General features: G+C 44.2%; 1 protein-coding gene across 1 annotated transcript in view; it reads left to right on the top strand.

Annotated features, from left to right (window-relative positions):
• Positions 1 to 14,162: 14,162 nt before the first annotated feature.
• Positions 14,163 to 21,265, top strand: part of LOC311146941 (receptor-type tyrosine-protein phosphatase S-like) — a gene marked incomplete at both ends in the record, with an annotated part of 55,272 nt that continues 48,169 nt past the window's right edge. Inside the window, 3 exons of the mRNA XM_084183556.1 lie at positions 14,163 to 14,298; positions 17,338 to 17,483; positions 17,748 to 17,889. Of these exons, the coding sequence (XP_084039682.1) occupies positions 14,163 to 14,298; positions 17,338 to 17,483; positions 17,748 to 17,889 (424 nt within the window). The remainder of the gene's footprint in view (positions 14,299 to 17,337; positions 17,484 to 17,747; positions 17,890 to 21,265) is intronic.

The following is a 21,265-nucleotide window of genomic DNA, read 5'->3' as shown; positions in this document are numbered from 1 at the left end:
TATTATTAAGCACCGCGCCCTGATCGGTGTAGCTCGGTAGGCAGTTTGGCTGTTCGTTGTGTGCTCGGCTGCTGTTTACAGACTCGATATGAAACATATGGGTCCATTTTGATAATTTATCCTTCGAACAATACTATGTTTTGTGTTGTTTTGGGGTACTTTAGACTTTGCATGCAACTGGTGAGCTTGGGTTTGCTGCTTGAGAATAATATAATATGCAGATTGTCGTCGGCGGTACCAAGCGTTCTTGCCACCCAGCTTCTCTCCTGCGCCTCATTGTTCACTGCAGAGGCTTTGTAAGGGACCCCTCGCTGGCTGCCGATATGTCGCCCCTTTGTTCCTCATCAGTTTGTTTTGACACCAGCTGGTGCTTTCGGCACGTCTGTCATTTTATGTATTCTTTCTTTAATCTTAATAACCAATCGTGCCTATATTATGCACGTTTTTGTGTCCTATATAGGCATATATCGAGCGTCAGATCACCCAATCGACATAAATCGGGCGATGACATGACACCAGGTGGCGGGGCGAATGGTCCATTTAGATTACTCTACAGACTATTGAGTCGCTTCGCCTATTAGGCACCTGCTTCTGCTATTAACATTGTTGGAAAAAACATTAAATATTCATTGATTTTTTAACACATGTTAATATGATGTGTTGACCCATTTAAAACCCAATAAGGACAGAAAAAATGCGACCACACTTTCAGGAAGCGTCTAGGCTTCTGAAATGTAATGCCAGCGATTTATCTTGACACATTTTCGCAGGGTTTGCTTGCATTGACAAAAACAAGCACACCTTGGATACATAAACTAACCACCATGCTTTTCTTGGTGTTTTAATGCCTTACAGACAGTGCAGCCACCAGGCCTCCAGGCAGCAGTTTGAATATATCATATCATATCAAATCCAAGTTTAGGCGTAATTGTTTTGTTCTTCCTTTCTCTTAACACAGATGGTCTCTCCATCCCTTGAGGGGCATCATATGTAGGCTGGTGTTCATTCCAACCACTTTCCACATCCCTAATTGCTTCACATTCACACCCATGCACCCATTCATACTCTGAATTACATTTTCCTTTCCTTTTAAACTGATAGATGTTTACTAAACATGTATTTATACCTGGCAAATGAGACCCTATTACCAGCTATATTTAGTCATTTTTTTCAACCCATCCTCCATTTCCCCGAAGAGAGATTAAGACATCATCAGCCACATGAAGTTAACCTACTCAGACAGCAATACAGAGAAGAAAACAGTATTTTTTACAGTTACAGTGAGGTTACATGTTAGAACTCTGTGTACTGCACTTCTAGTAGGAGCTTTCTCCAATGAACCATCTCTCTCCCAGATTGGTTTTGGTGACTTTTTTATGGGTAGACAGATACAGCTGGGGAAACCAGTGATTCTGTGTAGGCCTGGGTCTTGAATTGGTTCTGAAGAACTTGGGTCTGGTTCTCAGTAGGCCTCAGTATACAATATTAACCAATCCTGTGCAAGAAACCTGAGAAGCAACACGCTACATACCAAACCGATAGGATTGGATTTGCAGTAATCCATTTCCAATTTCAGTTTTCTCTCAATCACTTCACAACAGGCTTCAATCTCTTTCACGTCATCAGCTCTATCAGATATGCGTCAAAATCATGTCAACGTTGAAGTGATGAGTGAGCCCTGTGGAAAGCTTGATTTTAGGTCAGAGTGCACTTTCTGCTACTATGTCTTCCCAGGTCCTGGAAGGCAGCATTGATAAAAACACACACTTCTATTTCTTCCTCTTCATGTCTTTATGTCCTGTGGGCTGTTGCTGGTTAGTCAGAGGCCCATGCCCTGGTTATCTGCAACCCCAGGCTTTGTGCATGTCAGGGGCACCAGTGTGAGGGTACGTGAGTCAAAATGTGATAATAAGAGGTTACTTGTCTGTTAAACAGTTTCTCCAGAGTACCATCCAGACTCAGAGGAATCTCTTGTTGCAGCTTTCAAGATTGTAGCAATCATGCTCTTGGTAAGCATATCACAATGACCACTGCCATGTGGGTTAACCCAACGGCACTGCAGTCAGTTCTCCTGTACATGGAGAAAAGAGTTTGCAGGTTGGTTTCCAGTCAGATCCAGCGACCAGAATCTTAGAGGTAGTTTATATGCTCAGAACCTCTATACTTCATCCCAAAAGGGGGTTTATAAGCACACCGTACAATACTTTTTTAGTTTTTACACAGCTCTACAGGACCTCCTTGGTAGATGAGAAGAGAGGAGAGGAGAACAGAGGAGAGAATGAGAGGAGAGGAGTGTGGGGTGTGGAGTGTCCTGTGGATGAGTGAAAGCTGTGAGATGGGTTGTAACTTGACTGATGCCCTTCACCAGATGAATCAGAGATTGTGATGTGTCAGCACAGATGAATAATGCCCACTGCTTCGATCTACCTCTCCTTTACATCTCTATCCTATTTCTCTCTCTTCTATCTACCTTTCTCTCTCTGCTTTCTTCCTATTTTTCTTCCTCTCCTCTCCACCCTGCACTTTCATGTTTTTTTTTCATGTTTTTCTCCTGTCTTCTCCCCTCTCCTGTTATTTTTCTCTCCCCTCTCTCCTCTTTCTATCACTTCCATCTCCTCTCTCCTTTTTCTCCTCCCTCCATCCCTCTCTTCTTCCTCTCTCCCCTTTCTCCCTCTCCTCTCCTCTCCTTTCTACTATCTCCCCTCTTTCCCTCTCTACTGTCTCATTATGTAATATTCAGATCTTTATTCTAGCTCTGTAGAAGAAGCAATGTATATGTTAATGTATTCATTTGCAACCCACTGTGAAATGCTCTAAAGTAGGAAAGTGGTTGCACTGAGGTGCTGTTGCTGCTATGTCACTGAGTGACAGAAGTTATAAAGGGTGGGGAGATTGAGTGACAAGATGGCTGACATGATATAAACTTGCAAACTGTCTCATCAGACGTGGAAGGAAGGCTGTGGTTGGCAAGTTCTAGAATATTCTAGAACGTTCTAAAGAATGCTGATGAATTTGCCTGTCATTTTGGGCAAGGAACGTTTTGGGAAACAGAATAAGCTTGGTTTTGGGCTGTAGAACAAGCCTATTTCTGTTGTACAAAGAAAATAAAATCCTCTTTCTGATTGAGAATCCTTTTTTGGCTCAAGAGTAAGGCTAGTAAACTCATTCATGTCTCCTGGACGGCTGCCGAGACCTAGAAGAAAATAGAAAATTAATCAATGTATCCAGACAGTAATGACTTGTTTTGATTAAGTCTGTCCATGTTAATGCCTTGACCACGACTGTATCACTATCAGCTATGGGCTATGGCTACTGCTGTCTACTATGGTCTGTCTGTACATGATTATTCCATATTTCATATCCCTATCTGCGTGGGCTTGGAAGATTTCAAGGGTTATGACTCTATTTGCATAACATCACCTCTCACGACTCCAGAAGGTCAGAGGGATAGAGACCATTTGGGTCCTGCAAGAGTGGTGTGGGAGTGTGAGATGTGTGTCTCTCTCTGTTTGTGTGTGTGTGTGTGTGTGTGTCTGTGTGTGTGTCTGTGTGTGTGTGTGTGTCTCTGTCTGTGTCTGAGAGACCAAGGGTATGTGGTAGGGCTGCACAATTCGGACAAAATATCTAATTGGGATTTTTTGGCCTGATATTGCGATTATGAATTGCGATTTTCAAACACTTGGGTGAAAACTTGGTAATTCCATCAGACATGGTTTAAACAAGTGTCAGGGTAGAGAACATCACTTCTAAAATGAGATCATAAGAATGAATAAATACTGTGGTAACTGAATACAAAACCAAATTAAACAAATATTTTCCAACATTCTTATAGCCTACATATTAATAAACATAAATCTTTTACATAATCATCCAAATATAGTGTGCTATAAGCACTTTTTAATTAATTAATGAATAACATTGAGTTCCTATTTCCTATTTTACAATTATGAGTTCTTAAATAACATAAGTTAATTATTTATTCAGGCAGCCATAAGCTACAGATGGAATAGGAAGCTTATGATTGTGTAATTATATATACACTCACCGGCAAGTTTATTAGGTACACCCATCTTCTACTGGGTGGGACACCCCTTTACCTCCAGAACAGCCTGAATTCTTTGGGGCATGGATTCTACAAGTCGGAAACGTTCCACGGGGATGTTGGACCATGCTGACGCGATGCAGTTGCTGCAGATTGGACGGCGGTACACCACTGCCACCAGCCTGTACCGTTGACATCAGGCAGGATGGGGCCATGGACTCATGCTACTTACGCCAAATCCTGACTCTGCCATCAGCATGATGCAACAGGAACCATGATTCGTCAGACCAGGCGATGCTTTTCCACTCCTTAATTGTCCAGTGTTGGTGATCGCGTGCCCACTGGAGCCACTTCTTCTTGATTTTAGCTGAAATGAGTGGAACCCAGTGTGGTTGTCTGCTGCAATAGCCCATCCGTGACAAGGATCAACGATTTGTGAGTTCCCGAGATGCCGTTCTGCCCACCACTGTTGTACTGCGTCATTATTTTTATGCTTGTCGCCCACCTGTTAGCTTGCACGATTCTTGCCATTCTCCTTCGACCTCTCTCATCAACAAGCCGTTTTCACCCACCGGACTGCCACTGACTGGATAGATTTTTGTTTGTCGCACCATTCTCGAGAAACCCTAGACACTGTCGTGCGTGAAAAGCCCAGGAGGGCGGCTGTTTCTGAGATACTGGATCTGATGTGCCTGCCATTGACGATCATACCACGCTCAAAGTCGCTTAGGTCACTCGTTTTGCCCATTCTAACGTTCAATCGAACAGTAATTGACTACCTCGATGCCTGTCTGCCTGCTTTATATAGCAAACAATGTCCACGTGACTCACTGTCTGTAGGAGTGATCAATTTTTGTGAACCATTTTAGTGTATTATAAAAAGACAGTGTGATAACCATTATTCAGTCTGGTGGTCGTTGGTATGCACCAGGCTGGCTGAGACGTCTGGCCATTGTGAGGACGGGGGCGATTTGTCAGTCTGTTATCTTTGGCAGCTCTTTAATTTGTCACAGACACACACACACTTGCCCACAAGCGCGCACGGACACACACACATACACACACATACACACACTGCACACACACAGCCGCAAGAACACACACACACACTAACTAGCACAGAGCGCGGACATGCACGCACGCACGTACACTTGCGCGGCTGCAACAACACACACTCATGCACACACACACAAACACTCTCTCAGTCTCTCTCTCACTGACAGGCAAGCGGTATCGGAGACAGGCAAGCGGTATCGGAGTGCCAAGTCTAGGTCCAAAAGGCTTCTTAACAGCTTCTACCCCGAAGCCATAAGACTCCTGAACAGATCATCATGGCTACCCGGACTATTTGCACTGACATCAGTGTGGTTCTTTATTTAAACGAGGCCATGTAGCCAGCAGCGCCAGGGATAATTAGATCTCAGAGGAGAGGACAGGGATCATGTGACCAGGCCTAGCCAGGTGTCGCCATGACAGTGTATGTCGCCATGACAGTGTGTGTACTCAGGAAGGACGGAGCTGGGTAAACATGCAAATGTTATACCAAGGAATTAATACACAGAATATCAATGACAGAGGTTTTACAATTAGAATAATCAAAATCTAGCCTGCAGGATCTGGACAGCAGAGGCCTACACATTGCATATAAGGGAAAGGGGATACCTAGTCAGTTGCACAACTGAATGCATTCAACCGAAATGTGTCATCTGCATTTAACCCAACACCTCTGAATCAGAGAGGTGCGGGGGGCTGTCTTAACCGACGTCATTGGCGCCCGGGGAGCAGTTGTTGTTGTCGGGGGTTAACTGCCTTGCTCAAGGGCAGAACGGCACATTTTTCCACTTTGCCGGCTGGGGAATTCGAACCAGTGACTTTTCGGTTATTGCAGTGCCTATCTGATAAGTAGTCTTCATCTTCCTGAACAGCTTGAGATGTGTCTTAATAATGACATGAAAGTGAATGAAGATGATGAAGATGATGAAGGCCGTCTCTGTTGTTAGGGAGCGTCTATCGTTCTTTCTTCCATCTCTTCTCCCCTCCTCCAGAAGCTGCTTCACTAATTGGCTGCTGTTGCTCCCGTCAGAAGCATCTCAGGTTTCACATTGTGGCTCGCTTGATGGGGTTTTAATCGTTCATTTGCTCAGGAAGGAGGACCGCTTCACAAATGGCACCCTATTCCCTATATAGTGCACTACTTTTGACATTTTGACAAGGGCCCATAGAGCTTTGGTCAACAGTAGTGCACGACATAGGCAATAGGGTGCCATTTGGGATGTAGACGAGAGCTCTGAGGAGGATGGCGGCCGCTCAGCTCAGCCTGGACATCTCATTAACTCCCCTGAGAGATACGACAGACAGGCAGAATAGAACAGGACTAACTGGGCCTCTACTGTAAAACTAAAATGGAGGGTGGGGGCGGGCGGGCGGGCGGGCGGGAGGGAGGGAGAGAGAGAGAGAGAGAGAGGGACAGAGACAGAGAGAAACAGGGCCCGGCGCCATCTTGGTTATTAAAAACATGGAGGGAGAGAGAGGGGGTCGTCACTAGTTACCACAGCCTATTTCTGCTATTTATCTTCTTAAAATGTGATTTTAAACCTAACCTTAACCCTAACTTTAACCACACTGCTAACCTTACCGTTGAAGTCAGAAGTTTACATATACCTTAGCCAAATACAATCCTAACCGACTTGCCAAAACTATAGTTTGTTAACAAGAAATTTGTGGAGTTGTTGAAAAACAAGTTTTAATGACTCCAACCTAAGTGTATGTAAACTTCTGACTTCAACTGTATGCCTAATCGGAACCTTACATTTAATTTGAGTTTTCATGAATTTCTACGATATAGCCATTTTGACTTTGTGGCTGTGGTAACTAGTGGAAACCAGAGAGAGGGGAGGAGAGGGGTGTAGATTGATAGATGGATAAATCTATTTTCACAAACGTACAAGAATTCCGCATAAACATGTTATTAAAATACACATGCTAAGATGGAAACATTACATTGGCAACTATTTTTCTCTAGTCTATCTGATTACTTTTACGCATTGAATCAGCATGAATACTGTCAAATAGATCATCATCTGCATGCATTGCATGTAAACAGTCGTATGTAGAATACAGTATGTACTGAACTGCCTCCAGCATGGATCAAGGTTTCTGGCAGTAGGAATACTGTATAATATTGCATGTAGTTAGATATGCAGAACATACAATATGTACTGTAGCTATAGCATCCAGCTTGTATGGAGGTTTCTAGCAGGCTCAGATATGCTAATTGACCAGTGAGCTGACAAGGTCTCAGCCATCAGGCTGCTTAATGAGCCAATGAACAGACAGACAGAGTTAGACAGACCAAGGGCCTGTTTCAACGATAGAGATAGCAGGGATGTGGAGGTTGACAGGACTGAAGTGTGTCTCTGGTTGTCGGTGGGGAGATTTGCCTGTTTCTCTCTGTTAAAGCTGTTTATCCCCCGAGAAAGTGATGTTTAGTCATAGGAATTAGCATAATCTCTCTATGTCGGTGAGAGCGTGTTTTAGTGTGGGTATGTGTGTTCGGTTTGTGTGTATGGAAACGCCTATGTGTGAATGTGAATGTTGTGATAATGATTATTGTCCATATACAGCTGTATATGATTAAACTTCTCTTTACAAGTATGATAACATTGCAGGTACATTTCCGTTAAGCATGTTGAATACAGCAATGGTTCCCAAACATTTTTGTGGTGTGGCCCACCTAAAGATAATGGGAGTTTTGGGCCACCCACCAAGCCAACAGCAGTGTGTCTATACTGCATATATATTTGTTTATTGTTTCTTTTTGTTTCTTTTTATTTACCAAGGACTGACTAACCCCGTCGTGAGCCTTGACCTAAAAGGCACCAGCTGCTAACCTCTATTTGGGATCATTTTAAGTACAATAACTTATCTCATTCATCCTAAAATCTGTCCTCCTAACTGCATCTTCCCTCTTCGCTGTAATGACAACAGATTAAAAAGGGATCATCTGGGATTGACCAAACCTAGGTTAGCACGGTAACAAACATCACAAGGTCACCATCATATTCTGGACCAATCCGTTTGATTGGAAAGTCATATTTATCCAATCTGCATTATATGCTACAGTCTACCATAAGGCCACCACTTCAGTTGAACAGCCATACTGTGGCTATGCCTATTCTGCAAATCAGGCCTGGTTGCGTGTGAATAAATTGTTTCCCTTCCGCTCTTGTAATCCGGCCTATATGTACTTTAATACCATTTGGTGCTAAGTTTTCCTGCCAGTCCATCTGTTGGCTTCAATATGAGGGCACAAACAGTCAATGAGCAGATGCCACTCGTTCTTCTGTGTCTGTCCTTGAAACCCCTTTTAGCTGTGTAGGCTTACTGTACAGTACAGTACAGTACACCACTCCTTTGGAGGTATTGTGACCAGTGACCACATCGCTGCTCTAAGCACTTGACTTCACCACCTATGCGAATCAGGTTAAACCCTTTGGTGGGTTTGTGTGGGATGTTTGGGTCTGATATGGATAAGGTCCCAGGTTCGAGTCCCGCTTCCACTGGTCAAGGAGAGGAGGCATGTACAGGTGCTATGAGTATATCTTGAGAATGCAGCCAAGAGAGTACAGTTTGTACAGTTTTTGTCCACACGGCTACAGCCACTGCTGAGCTCAGCCTCAGGCAGGGAGGTCTAAAGGCTCCTGTTATGGTGATTTAAGTGGTCGACAGGAAATCGAATTCTGAAAAACGAAGCGTATAGCATACACCCGTGCACGCACACATTCACGCACACACACACGCACGCACACAAAGACACTCAGGAAGCATAACACACAGTCGTTCTAAGCCCTACAATGCCCATTCCTCCTCTCCAAACCCCAGGGAGGGACGATCACTAAATGCAGCATCAACCACAAGCCAAGCTTAAGCTCCCTACGGTTTTGCGGGAACTCATTTTTTTCCATATTCATTCTCGGAAGTATGATTTGAGGATCACTCATCCTGGCTCGTAGCTTAACATGAGTAATGGGGTAATCTCTTGACGGATTCTGGTTCCGAATGTTTGAGCTTGATAACGTTCATTCCCAAACATTCCTTCCTGTAGGAACTGGTATTAGTTCGTCAAGCTAATATGTTATTGCCAGTGGGAATAGCTAATACTGCTATATAACTCAGTGGGAAGGAACGTTAATATAGCCGGTTTGTTCAGGCACCCTGGTCTGTAGCTTCATTGATATGCAGCAGAGTGAACAGTGCTTGTACTAGCAGACTGACGGTTATGTCGTTTTGTCAGAAAGGGCTTGGATGGCTTGTGGATTGGGATCACAGGAACACAAAGACAGCAGCTCCCCTGCTAAAAACGTAACCGAGGCCGATGTAGCAGCACCTGCCTGCGGTATGTCTCATCCTGCGCCACTCTCATCCTTCCTCTCTCTGTGTGTTTGTGTGTGTGTGTGTGTTAGGTAGTGAGAAAGTGAATGTCGGCCGAAACCCATTGTGCTTTGCTCTCTGCATTGAGTGTGTCAGGGAGTGTGTGTGTGTGTGTGTGTGTGTGTGAATGTGTGAATGACTGTCTTTGCCAACAGGGTCTAGGGTCATGTAGATCGAGCTGCTCTAACAGCCTGCTCCACCACCACAGGAGATTCTATAGCCCACAAATACACATTTCCTCTACTAAAAATGATTTGTATTGTATGGAACTATACGTGTGTATATGAATTGTTTCACAATATGTGTACTGTATACATACTACAATATGAAATCTCTAATGAAAGCGAAGCACCCTCAGTGTGTGTGTGTGCATGCGTACCACTGTATGTGTGAGATTGTGTGTATTCTTATACTCTGTCACTAAACTCAGCAGTCTGTTCACCTGTATTGGTCTAAAGAGACTCTCCTGTAGCTACTAACTGCTGTAGCTAGCTATCTCTCAGCTACTGCTGGGCTGTAAACCTACCCAAGGAAACAGATCCTGCCTGTGATCTCACATCTCACTGGCTGCTTTGTTGTCATGGAGACAGGTCCCGTAGAGGCTGCCTCAGCCCAACTGTGGTGAAAAGCATGCTGGGTAAGAGGGAGGGGTAGGTGATGAAAACAAAACATGTTATCTCACCCCACAGTGGAATGGGAAAGGGATGTTTTCCTCAGTTCAATGTGTTGATGCTTAGAATCATAGTAGAGTCATTTCCCTTGATTTGCTCTTTAGATTCCCCATGAGGTATACTCCATGTCTGGCAAACTGAAGATAACTTCAAAGGCTGTATGTGTCTCTCTCTGTGTGAGTGTGTGTGTGTGTGTGTGTGTGTGTGTGTGTGTGTGTGTGTATGTGTCTGTCTGTCTGTCTGTCTGTCTGTCTGACTGTCTGTGTGTGTGTCGTTGTGAGGTCACACATACCCACAGGTCATGTTGACTCATCTACTCCTTCCTGTGTTGTTCCAGGTCCGCTGGATGGTCACACTGAGGATTCCACAGAGCAGGCCATGATGCCTCAGCCTCAGTCAGGGCTGTAGAAAACACACAGAGGTAAGGATACACACGCACACACGCATGTGCACAAACACTAGTGATGGGGGAAAAAATCGATACAATTACATATCGGGATATTATTTTTGACTATATATATCGTATCGTTTTGACAATTTCACAGTATTGTTTTTGCGCTAGTTGGCTGTACCAAGACTTTTTCATAGCTTGCTCTCCATTTTCTTTTTAAAAAAGGGAGCCCATTTGTTTTCAGAACTTTTATTTCCATGACTGATCCAAACTTGTTTTCTCATGGCTTTCTCTTGTCCCTCTGCAGCAGACATACTGTATATACTGAACAAAAATATAACCACAACATGCAATAATTTCAACGATTTTACTGAGTTACAGTTCATATAAGGAAATCAGTCAATTGAAATAAATAAATTAGGCCATAATCTATGGATTTCACATGACTGGGCAGGGGCCCACCCACTTGGGAGCCAGGCCCAACCACTGGCCAGGCCCAGCCAATCAACATTAGTTTTTCCCCACAAAATGGGTTTATTACAGACAGAAATACTCCTCAGTTTCTGGGTGACTGGTGACTGGTCTCAGACGATCCCGCAGGTGAGGAAGCTGGATGTGGAGGTCCTGCGGTTGGGAGGCCGGTTGGACATACTGCCAAATTCTCTAAAACGACGTTGGAGGCAGCTTATGGGAGAGAAATTAACTTTAAATTATCTGGGAACAGCTCTTGTGGACATTCTTGCAGTCATCATGCCAATTGCACGCTCCCTCAAATCTTGAGACATCTGTGGCATTGTGTTGTGTGACAAAACTGCTTTTTATTGTCCCGAGCACAGGGTGCACCTGTGTAATGATCATGCTGTTTAGTCAGCTTCTTGATATGCCACACCTGTCAGGTGGATGGATTATCCTGGCGAAGGAGAAATGCTCACTAACATGGATGTAAACAAATTTATGCAAAAGATTTGAGAGAAAAAAGCTTTTTGTGCGTATGGAAGATTTCTGGGACCTTTTATTTCAGCTCATGAAACATGGGACCAACACTTTACATGTTGCATTTATATTTTTGTTCAGTGTAGAATCGTGAGAATCATGGGAATCGCAATACATATCGTATCGGCACCTAAGTATTGTGATAATATCGTATCGTGAGGTCCCTGGCAATTCCCAGCCAAAACATACAATTGCACGCACACACATACACACACACACACACACACACACACACACACACACACACACACACACACACACACACACACACACACACACACACAGTTGTTGTGATACATGGCCCTGCTCCAAACACCCTCTAGATGTGATGTATGCTATAGTATATGCTCTCTGTAGGTACAGTACAGTAACACCTCCATACTTGGCATGGCTGGAGAATAAGTTAAGGGACGTGTGCCAAGGGTGAACAGAAGAACCCAGAGGCAAATCTGACATTCTGTTTCCCAGCCAACAGGGTCAATGCAGGGGTAGTAGAGATGAGATTAGTTTTAGGGCATTAACAACTGTTACGACAGCTCCTGGCAAGGCCTGCAGTACAGTATGTAGCTAGGACTGTTTTCTCCATTCACAGACTTACAGTAAGCCCCTTTGTTTAACTGTGTTAATGGACCACAGACAGGCAGCTGGTGCAGCTGGGGAACAGGTCATGTGGGGAAAGAGAAGGATCAAGGGTTTAGATAGCAGGTTAAATACAAGAGGGAGGGAGAGACGGGGGAGGGAGAGACAGGGAGGTGGAGGGGGGGTGAGACAGGTTGAGAGGGGTGAGACAGGGGAGCCATGTGGGGAAATGAAGGATCAAAGGTTTACGTATATAGCCAGTTAAATAAAATAGAAAGAGATGGGGAGGAAGAGACAGGGGACAGGGAAGGCGGAGCCGGGGAGGATAAGATGGGGTGACAGGTAGAGACGGGGGATGAGACAGGTGATGCGTTAGACGGGTAAGAGGGATATAGAAGGAGACAGGTGTGAGACGAGGGATTGAGATGAGAGAAAGGTAGGCCAGAACAGGGGCTTGAATAGAGTGACAGACCACTCAAGACTGAATTAGATCAGGACCAATTCACCATAGTGAGAAAGAGAGATTTCCAAAAATGAATTTATTTCATAGACTTTCTACAACCCATTTACAATGGTACCCTACTGAATCAGCCCAGTTTCAGGCAGTTCAACAGGACCCACATGCTTCTTATCATCTCTTGCATCATGCTGATGATGCTAGCTAATAAATTGAGTTTCTTTAAGAGGAGAATTCATCTTGCTGGATGCAATGGCACTTGAATGATCTCTGATTAGGTTGTAGCTATTAGGTTATTGACTTGAAAAGTAGATCCTGAAAGCTTTTCTATTCCATATCTATTAGGAACTTCTCTCAGAGCCTAGGTAAGAGAGAGGAGGAAGTAAGGAAGTAGAAATATATATATAAGAAATATATGTCAGATGGACAGATATGTTTATAGACCAGTTATATTTAGAGCTCAGACAGGTTAAAGAGCCAGACGCTAATGCCTTTTAGCACGTCAGATAAGAGCTAGATAATTCCATATACGTATTAATATGGAACTCTCGACCGGAAATGGTAGAAAGTCTCTGTATTAGGGAACCACATTCAACACTTTCAGTGGATGTGGGAAACTGTAGACAACTGTGGGAAGTGTAGGATGTGTGAGTGCGTGCATGTGCACGTGCTTGTCTGCATACTTGTAAATGTGTGTTCCTCTAATCTGTATGTGTCTATATAAATCTGTGCGCACTTGTATCTGTGTCTCTCCGTGTGTCTTCCACCCGTCGGCTTCAAACCTGCGTTCCCACACTGGGGGAGGAGGGAGTGAGTGAGGCAGGAATAGAGGTAGAGAAGGAAAGCGGGAGGGATCGATGTGACTGCAGGAGTTACTGGCTCCTGGAGGGGGAGCGTCTCTCCTCTCAGGGCTGAAAAATCCCCCCAGGCAAAGACGAGTCAGGCCTGTTCCCCCTAGTTGGACTAGGATTACCCACAGGACATCTATTAAAGGGGGGCTTCGCCATCTAACATAATGGATATTACGCTCTTATTGAATATTGCATGATACCGGGATGGCATAAACACCCCTTCTGCTTCAATATCCTCTTTGTTTGAGTGTTTCCCTATTAGGGTTTTATGAACGTGCGTTCACGTTTTATGTTTATTTGTGGCCAGTGGGGAAAAACTGTGCCAGTAGAATGGCTAGAAGAGCAGTGGGTGGAGAGACTGAATATAATGTCTGTACTGGGATAGTATCATTATTTGAAACTTTTGATTGATTTCATTTTGATTGATAGTTCAAAGGGCTCAACACCTTCATTTTATTTTGGGATATTTTTGTATTGTTTGTTGAGTAAATTGTTTTTTTAATTTCTACTGTTCTACTGTATACACATGCAGAGGCTTGCTTGTCCTATCAATCCAAAGTCAAAAGTTGACCAAATCCAGTATGATCATCGACTATGTTTATTGTTCTTCAAAACGATATTCTCTCCCTCATATTTATTTGAACACATTTGTTTGTATTTGTTTGTTTGTTTTTTCACAGAGTGCCAAGCCCTGTTGAGTGAAGTTCCCCCCCATCCCCCACCTCTATCCCCAGTCGCCAGAGGTAACATGGTTCCCCCCAGGCCTGGTGGAACTGTAGCCAAGTCCAGGGTGCCTCGCCCTGGGTACGGCCTCTGCCTCTACCACCCTTGTCTTCTGCTGCTGCTGGTGCTCAACTTCCTGCCCAACCTCTCTGAGGCCTTAGGTAAGTAACACACTACATATTTATGTTTTTGTGGGTGTGTTAGTTCATGTGTCTGTACAGTATGTCCTCCAGTTGGTCGATTTGTTTATGTGTAGGTTTGTCAGTTTGTCTGCATGGTCGTCGGTGCATTCCTATCTATCTCTCTCTCTCTATCTCTCTCTATCCCTCTCTCTCCCTCTCTGCTGACAAACAGCTGTAACAGTGAGTTGTGTTGGTCAACGCTAACTGCAGTGAGTGGTGACGTGGTGTTGGGCTGGAGGTGGACCGGTGAAGATCTGTCTGTCTGCCTGTCTGTTTCTGCAGTGATGGGTGTTTAACAAGATCTGTCAGGACCATGGTGGTTTTATTGCACTAATAAGCAGTATACACACGTCAGCACTTACCCAATCTTCACCTTCATTAAAGCATGTCTTCAGATGTCTTGTCTTATGAATCTACAATAAGACAGGTGAACATAGAACACACTACAGCACTGAAAACGCTACGGAAGTATGTGGCATTCAAGAACATAAATGGTTTTTGACACTGATGAGCAGTGAGGGGATGTCAGCATATAGTTAGTCATCACATTGAGGCTACTGTATGAAAGCACGTCTTGATATTTCTTAAGAGTGTGTTACTTAGAGGTATTATTGCTCTGTGACTCAAAGAAAATAGCATCCCAAAAATAGCAGTCTGAACCGCCATATTTCTTACACTGGTGGAGTGCCCATGTTAATATTTGTTTTGGTTGGTGGCTAGGACCCTGAGTTTTTCCTGACCATGTAACCTGACCAGGAACAACTCTGGTCCCTAGTTATAGGCAACTCCTGTAATTGGTATGGATTTACATGGAACCTGAGTGATCTGGTCAGACTTGTTCAGACAGGTCTAATTTCCAGCCTCCAGTCGTAGTGGTGGTGACTATAATATCATAACACCCACCTGCTACCTACTGACGCACATCTACACACTACACCTTCCCAGCACTGCTATTAGTTAATCATAGCCTTGTGGTGTTTCATTATGATAGGCCAGAGATATTGAAGTCTTTAGTCTATCATTATATCTCACCGGCAGCCAGGGAGGGAAGGAGTGAAGGAGTGAAGCCTTTAAAGGGACGGACTGCCTTCTTGAGTATCCTCACAGAATTCGGGGGAATTTTTAATGAAAGGAAAAACAATATGTATGTCTGGGTTGAATCAGAACCAAAGGCTCTAACCAGAACAGAATGCAGCCGGAGGCCGGTAGTTGCACCCATATAATTAGAATTGGTTCTAGTGTGCAGTGACAATAACACAAGAACCTCTTTGAAAGTCACAGAAATGTAAACCAATGTTGAATGGGAAATCAACCGCCTTACACAGCTCCCCAAAGTACGGCCTGTTCCTAAGTGCGACACTTCACAACTGACAGAGTGTGTGAAGTGTATGGTCAAAAGGCTACAAGAATACGCTGTGTTTTTTTCCTCGACAAGTATTGTTGAGGTTTCTCAGTTTTGCTCAGGCACTTTACCTCACAGCTCAGAGGTGGGCTGGCTGCTGTGTGACTGTTACTCACTGAAGTGTGAAGTTAGCAGGGGAGGGAGAAAAGCTTTTCCGTCTCTCAGTGATTTTGGGGAGGTATTGCAGTGTGTTCTTTTTTCAGCTGCTCTGCCTCTCTGTTGTAGAACTGAATCAACACAGCAGGAGCTGGCCCAGTGGATAGAGAGAGTGAGAGACAGAGGTGGGAGATAGGTAGAGAGGGAGGAAGGGAGGTTGTTATGGTGAGGGTCAGGCCGGCTTCGCCCTGATGGATAGAACTGATTCCGCCGCTGGCTGCCATGGTAACAGACACAGAGGGATAGAACTCTGGGCTCGCCGAAGAAGAGTCTGACATTCTAAGATGGGCAGAGAGACAGAGGGAGGGAGGGAGGGAGGGAGGGAGGGAGGGAGGGAGGGAGGGAGGGAGGGAGGGAGGGAGGGAGGGAGGGAGGGAGGGAGGGAGGGAGGGACAGTATGAGAGAGTGTGTGAGAGAGAGAAGAGTAAAATGGATGAAGTAACTTGACAAGATTTTAGCACAGTGGAATTGTATGGATTCTGTGCCTGAAATTGATTTGTATTTGCCATTAGTAATAAGCATTACTGAATTTTGGAAACTCTAGCAGCCGACATGACGTTCTAAAACTAGACCATTCAGATCAAGCAAACTTTGTTCTAAAACTGCATAAAAGCGTCTTCTCTGTTAGAACTGGGCTTTATAGATATAAAGGGTATAAATGTACTAATGCAATCCCTAAATCCTTGGACTCAAAATGGTCTCTTTGTTTCATTGTGGTTCACTGCAGAGGCTGAAAATGTCATGTGTGATATTAATACATTAAAGCCAATTATTTCCTGTGAATTTCCACTACACCTTTTCATACACCCGCATAGCACCCACCCATGTGTTCTCACAATCTGTGCTGCATAGTGGAGTAGCTTGCCCCGGGGTAGTGAAAAAACATTCTCCTGTGAAGCTGAAGCACATCTTTTATTGATGACACACAGGAAGTCCTTGGTGATGTCCTCTAAATGATAGCCAGGAAGTGGACTGTACTTAGCAGCCAATCACCAAGTCCATCACGACTCAGTGATGTCATGTCACTCTCTTCCTATCCACAGATTTGAACTAGTTGGCATCTCTTGAGTGAGAGCTGTCTGTCTTTGGGTTTGCTCGTGTAGCTCAGTTGGTAGAGCATTGCGCTTGCAACGCCAGCGTTGTGGGTTCGATTCCCACGGGGGACCAGTATGAAAATGTATGCACTCGCTACTGTAAGACGCTCTGTATAAGAGCATCTGCTAAAATGTAAATTATGATTGATGTGTATTTGCATGGGGAAAATATTAAGAAAAATAATTTTAGTACCATCATTCTAATAATGTTTAATAATTTGGATCTGTCTGTCTGTCTATTTATCTGTTTATGGATCCATTGTTAGTTTGTTTTCTGAACTGCATTATGTCTTGGACTCCTGGCTGAAGAATTTCCATACGAGGACAATAAAGTTTTAATTTAGTTTAATTGTCTGTCTATCCCAGCGGCGCCCAAGTTTACCAAGATTCCCGGGGACCAGATTGGGGTCTCGGGAGGTGTGGCCTCGTTCGTGTGCCAGGCGTCAGGTGACCCCAAGCCCATGGTCAACTGGAACAAGAAGGGCAAGAAGGTCAACTCCCAACGCATAGAGGTGAGCTCACTCCACTCTCCAATCTCTAAAGATCATATTCCATTAGCAACTTTTTGAGGGGTTTTGTTTTACCATTTGTTGGACCAGCCTTTTCCTTTGGTTCCCAATTCTCCTTCTTGGTCTCCTTCCTGGTTACTCACCTGGTTTCTGTCTCTTCCTGATTCTTTGTCCTGGTTGTCCTTTGTCCTGTTTTCCTCCTCATTCCAAACTGTTCCTGACTGTTTCTCTGCTGGCTGTTTCCTGAGTGTTCCTCCTCTCCCCTAGACGATAGAGTTTGATGATGGAGCGGGGGCCGTGCTAAGGATCCAGCCTCTCAGGGCCCCCAGAGATGAGAACGTCTATGAGTGTGTGGCCCGCAACAGAGAAGGAGAGGTGGCCACCACCGCCAAGCTGGCAATCATACGAGGTGTGTGTGTGTGTGTGTGTGTGTGTGTGTGTGTGTGTGTGTGTGTGTGTGTGTGTGTGTGTGTGTGTGTGTGTGTGTGTGTGTGTGTGTGTGTGTGTGTGTGTGTGTGTGTGTGTGTGTGTGTGTGTGTGTGTGTGTGTGTGTGTGTGTGGACGTGTTTAACTATACTTGTTGGGACCAGACAAGAACAGTAAACTAACAAACATTTGACCAACTGTGGACGTTTTGTTAGTCCCCACAAGGTCAAATGCTATTTCTAGGGGGTTTAGGGTTAAAGTAGAATTAGGGTTAGGGTTAGAATTAGGTTTAGGAGTTAGGGTTCGTTTTAGGGTTAGGAGTTAGGGTTAGGTTTAGGATTAAGGTTTGGTTTTGGGGTTAAGGTTAAACACTCACACACCTGCTCACACAACTGCTCACACTCCCTTTGTTCCCTTCACTGCCAACACTAGACGTGAGAAACACCCAGCTTACACACTTTTATAACAGGAAAGAAGGAGCTGTTCTTTTTTAGCCTGAGAGTTAGCGTGAGTTAGTGTGATTTGGCTGTGTTGAGGGCCAGTTAGCTAGTGTGCGTGTGATTTAGACTACAGCTTCTCTCTCATAATCACTTCATTCAGTTTGGCTGTAAGCCTGGCTGTAAGCCTAGGAGCCGTGGACTGGGCCTAGGCCCAACACAGGAGAGAGGGAGGGAGGGAGGGAGGGAGGGAGGGAGGGAGGGAGGGAGGGAGGGAGGGAGGGAGGGAGGGAGGGTTTTGAGTTTTTATAAAACCTTTATTCTATACTCAAGTGTTAACACAAATAATGGCACACTGCCTTTTCAGAAATGAAACAACAAATGTCATTCCTAAATTAAAATAAAAATGTTAAGTGTTGATGTTCAACTCGGTCAAATGCCTTTTCCTGATCAATTGAAATTAGACCAGCATCCAACCCAATAGCCCTAGAGACGTCCAAAAAATCCTGAATCAGAGAAATGTTATCCCCTATCTGCCTGCCAGGAACTCAGTAGGACTGGTCCGTATGTATGATTTGCCCCATCACCTCCCTCAGCCTGTTGGAGAAAGCCTTTGACAGGATCTTATAATCAGTGCACAATAAAGCCACCGGCATCCAGTTCTTCACCTCCCTAGGGTCACCCTTTTTGGACAGTAGGGTGAGGACAGCCCCTCTGCAGTTTATTGGTAGTAACCCTCCGGTTAAACTATAATTAACTACTGCTAGCCAATCCTATCCCAACATAACCCAAAAATACTTTAAAAAGTCAATGCCTGGTGCCCTTCCATTTTCCATGCCTTTTAATGCAGTGTATAGTTCCTGCAAAGACAATGGTTGCTCTAGCTCAACCTGAGCTTCTGCAGCCACCTGTGGGAGTCCATCAAGGAACTGCTGTGTCACTGTTTTATCCTCTTTGTACTCACACTTGTAGAGCTCAGCATAGAACTCTACTGCCCTCTTTCTAATTTCACTAGGGATAGTGAGCTCCTGTCCAACAGCTGATTTGAGACAATGAATCATTCCTCTTTGTCCATTTTTTTTCTTTTAAACCAAATAAAATGTTGGATGAGGCATCCATTTCAGAGATTCCCTGAAACTTACTTCTCACCAATGCCCCCTGTGCTCTGATACCCAGCAGGTCTGCCAATGCAGCTTTTTTCCTCTTGAGGGCCTGAGTATGGCCTCGATCGCCTGTGGTCTCAACCAACGTCATGAGTTCCACTATTTCAGTCTCTAGGGCTTTCATTGATCTGGTGATATCCTTGATAACATTCCTCGTGTATTGATTACAGAATTGTTGAATCTGGATTTTCCCTATATCCCACCCATGTTGAAGGGATACAAAACTGGCCTTTTGAGACCTCCACCTCTCCCAGAAAAAACTAAAACATTTCCTGAAGAGGGCATCACTCAATAAAGTTATATTAAAATGCCAGTATGCGCTTTTGGGTTTTACATCGTTAATGAACACCACCTCTGTTATTAAACAATGATCAGAAAATCCCACTGGGGTTATCACACTTGATTTACAGACCTGAGATTGATGCTCAAAACAATAAAACCTATCTAACCTGGCCATAGAGATGGTGTTCTCTCTCACATGCGCCCAGGTGTACTGTCTCGTGCCTCCATGTTGACTCCGCCAAATATCACACAGTTCATGTGTTACAATGAGGCGTTTTAACAAAGTCCTTGAGGCTATATTAGGTTCTTTGTGATTTCTATCTAAATCACTGACTGTGCAGTTAAAATCCCCAGCAATAAATAAATAATCTTAATTATTACATTTCTCAATGGTATTTGATAATGTCTAAAAAACATGCCACCACTGGGGCATATACATTTATCAGACACATAGTGATGTTTTCATACCTCGCTCTAACTTTTAATAACCTCCCCTCAACTACCTCTTCAACCTCATATGACAAAGGCAAAAACCCTTTTGAGAACAAGATGGCCACACCCCCACTTTTTGAGTTTTTATGACTACACACCACTGTCGTCGTCATGCCCCCCCCCCCCCCCCCCCCCCCCACACACACTCCTGTTGCCACATAACTTCATTTTCATTATGTCACTTCCCTTCCCCCTAATTAACTCATACACTATGGATCTTTTTTTAACGTCTCTCGCCCCATTTACATTTAAAGAAGAAATCTTAAAACTGCTCTGGATGGAAAAAAAATACAGAGGAAGACACAGAAACCACATCTCTTTACAGAGTTAAGGCTGCGACTGAACTCTTTCATCACTTATCACTCTCGTGACCACTTTCTTGAGTCTAGCAATTTCAGGGATTGTCAAACCTCCCCGTTATTTTTGACATCAGAAACTTTGCTGATTCAATAAACAATTCACTTTCAGGAAAGAAATCTGTTACATTATAATCCTGCATATATTTCTTCCCTTTTGTCAACTTCAGAAATTGACGTACCTTCTCAATCCCATACCTCCCTTCCAACCCATTAATCTCACTATTTTGTTGTGACGCGTCAGATGACTCACTCTCGCTATCCTCCCCAGAAGAAAACTCCACCATCTCTACAACCTGTTCATCCTCAACTGATTTATCAATCTCTACCTTCCTCTTGGAATTAGACCCTTCACCACCCTTTAAATTCTTCCTCTTACTCCTCGGTACTTTGAAAACAGCTGCTTCCTTTTCCATTATTTCAATCTCCTCTTGACCTCCAATTTCATTTTCCAGCACCACCTCAGCGACTGCAGTCACAATCTCACCGACTGTTTCCCTTCCCTGTTTGTTCTGATCTACCACAATTGCCCCTGTATCCACACTGCTTTCCTTTCCTACTTTTCCAACCACATCTGCCCACCTTCTCCCTTCCCCTGCACCCTTAGCATGTTCATCCCTTCGCGTTGG

Source organism: Coregonus lavaretus (genome assembly GCF_964263955.1).
Source record: "Coregonus lavaretus genome assembly, chromosome: 19".
In the NCBI taxonomy this organism is placed as follows: Eukaryota; Metazoa; Chordata; class Actinopteri; order Salmoniformes; family Salmonidae; genus Coregonus; species Coregonus lavaretus.
Note: the sequence above shows the minus strand (reverse complement) of the source record. Positions and strands in the feature narration are given on the sequence as shown.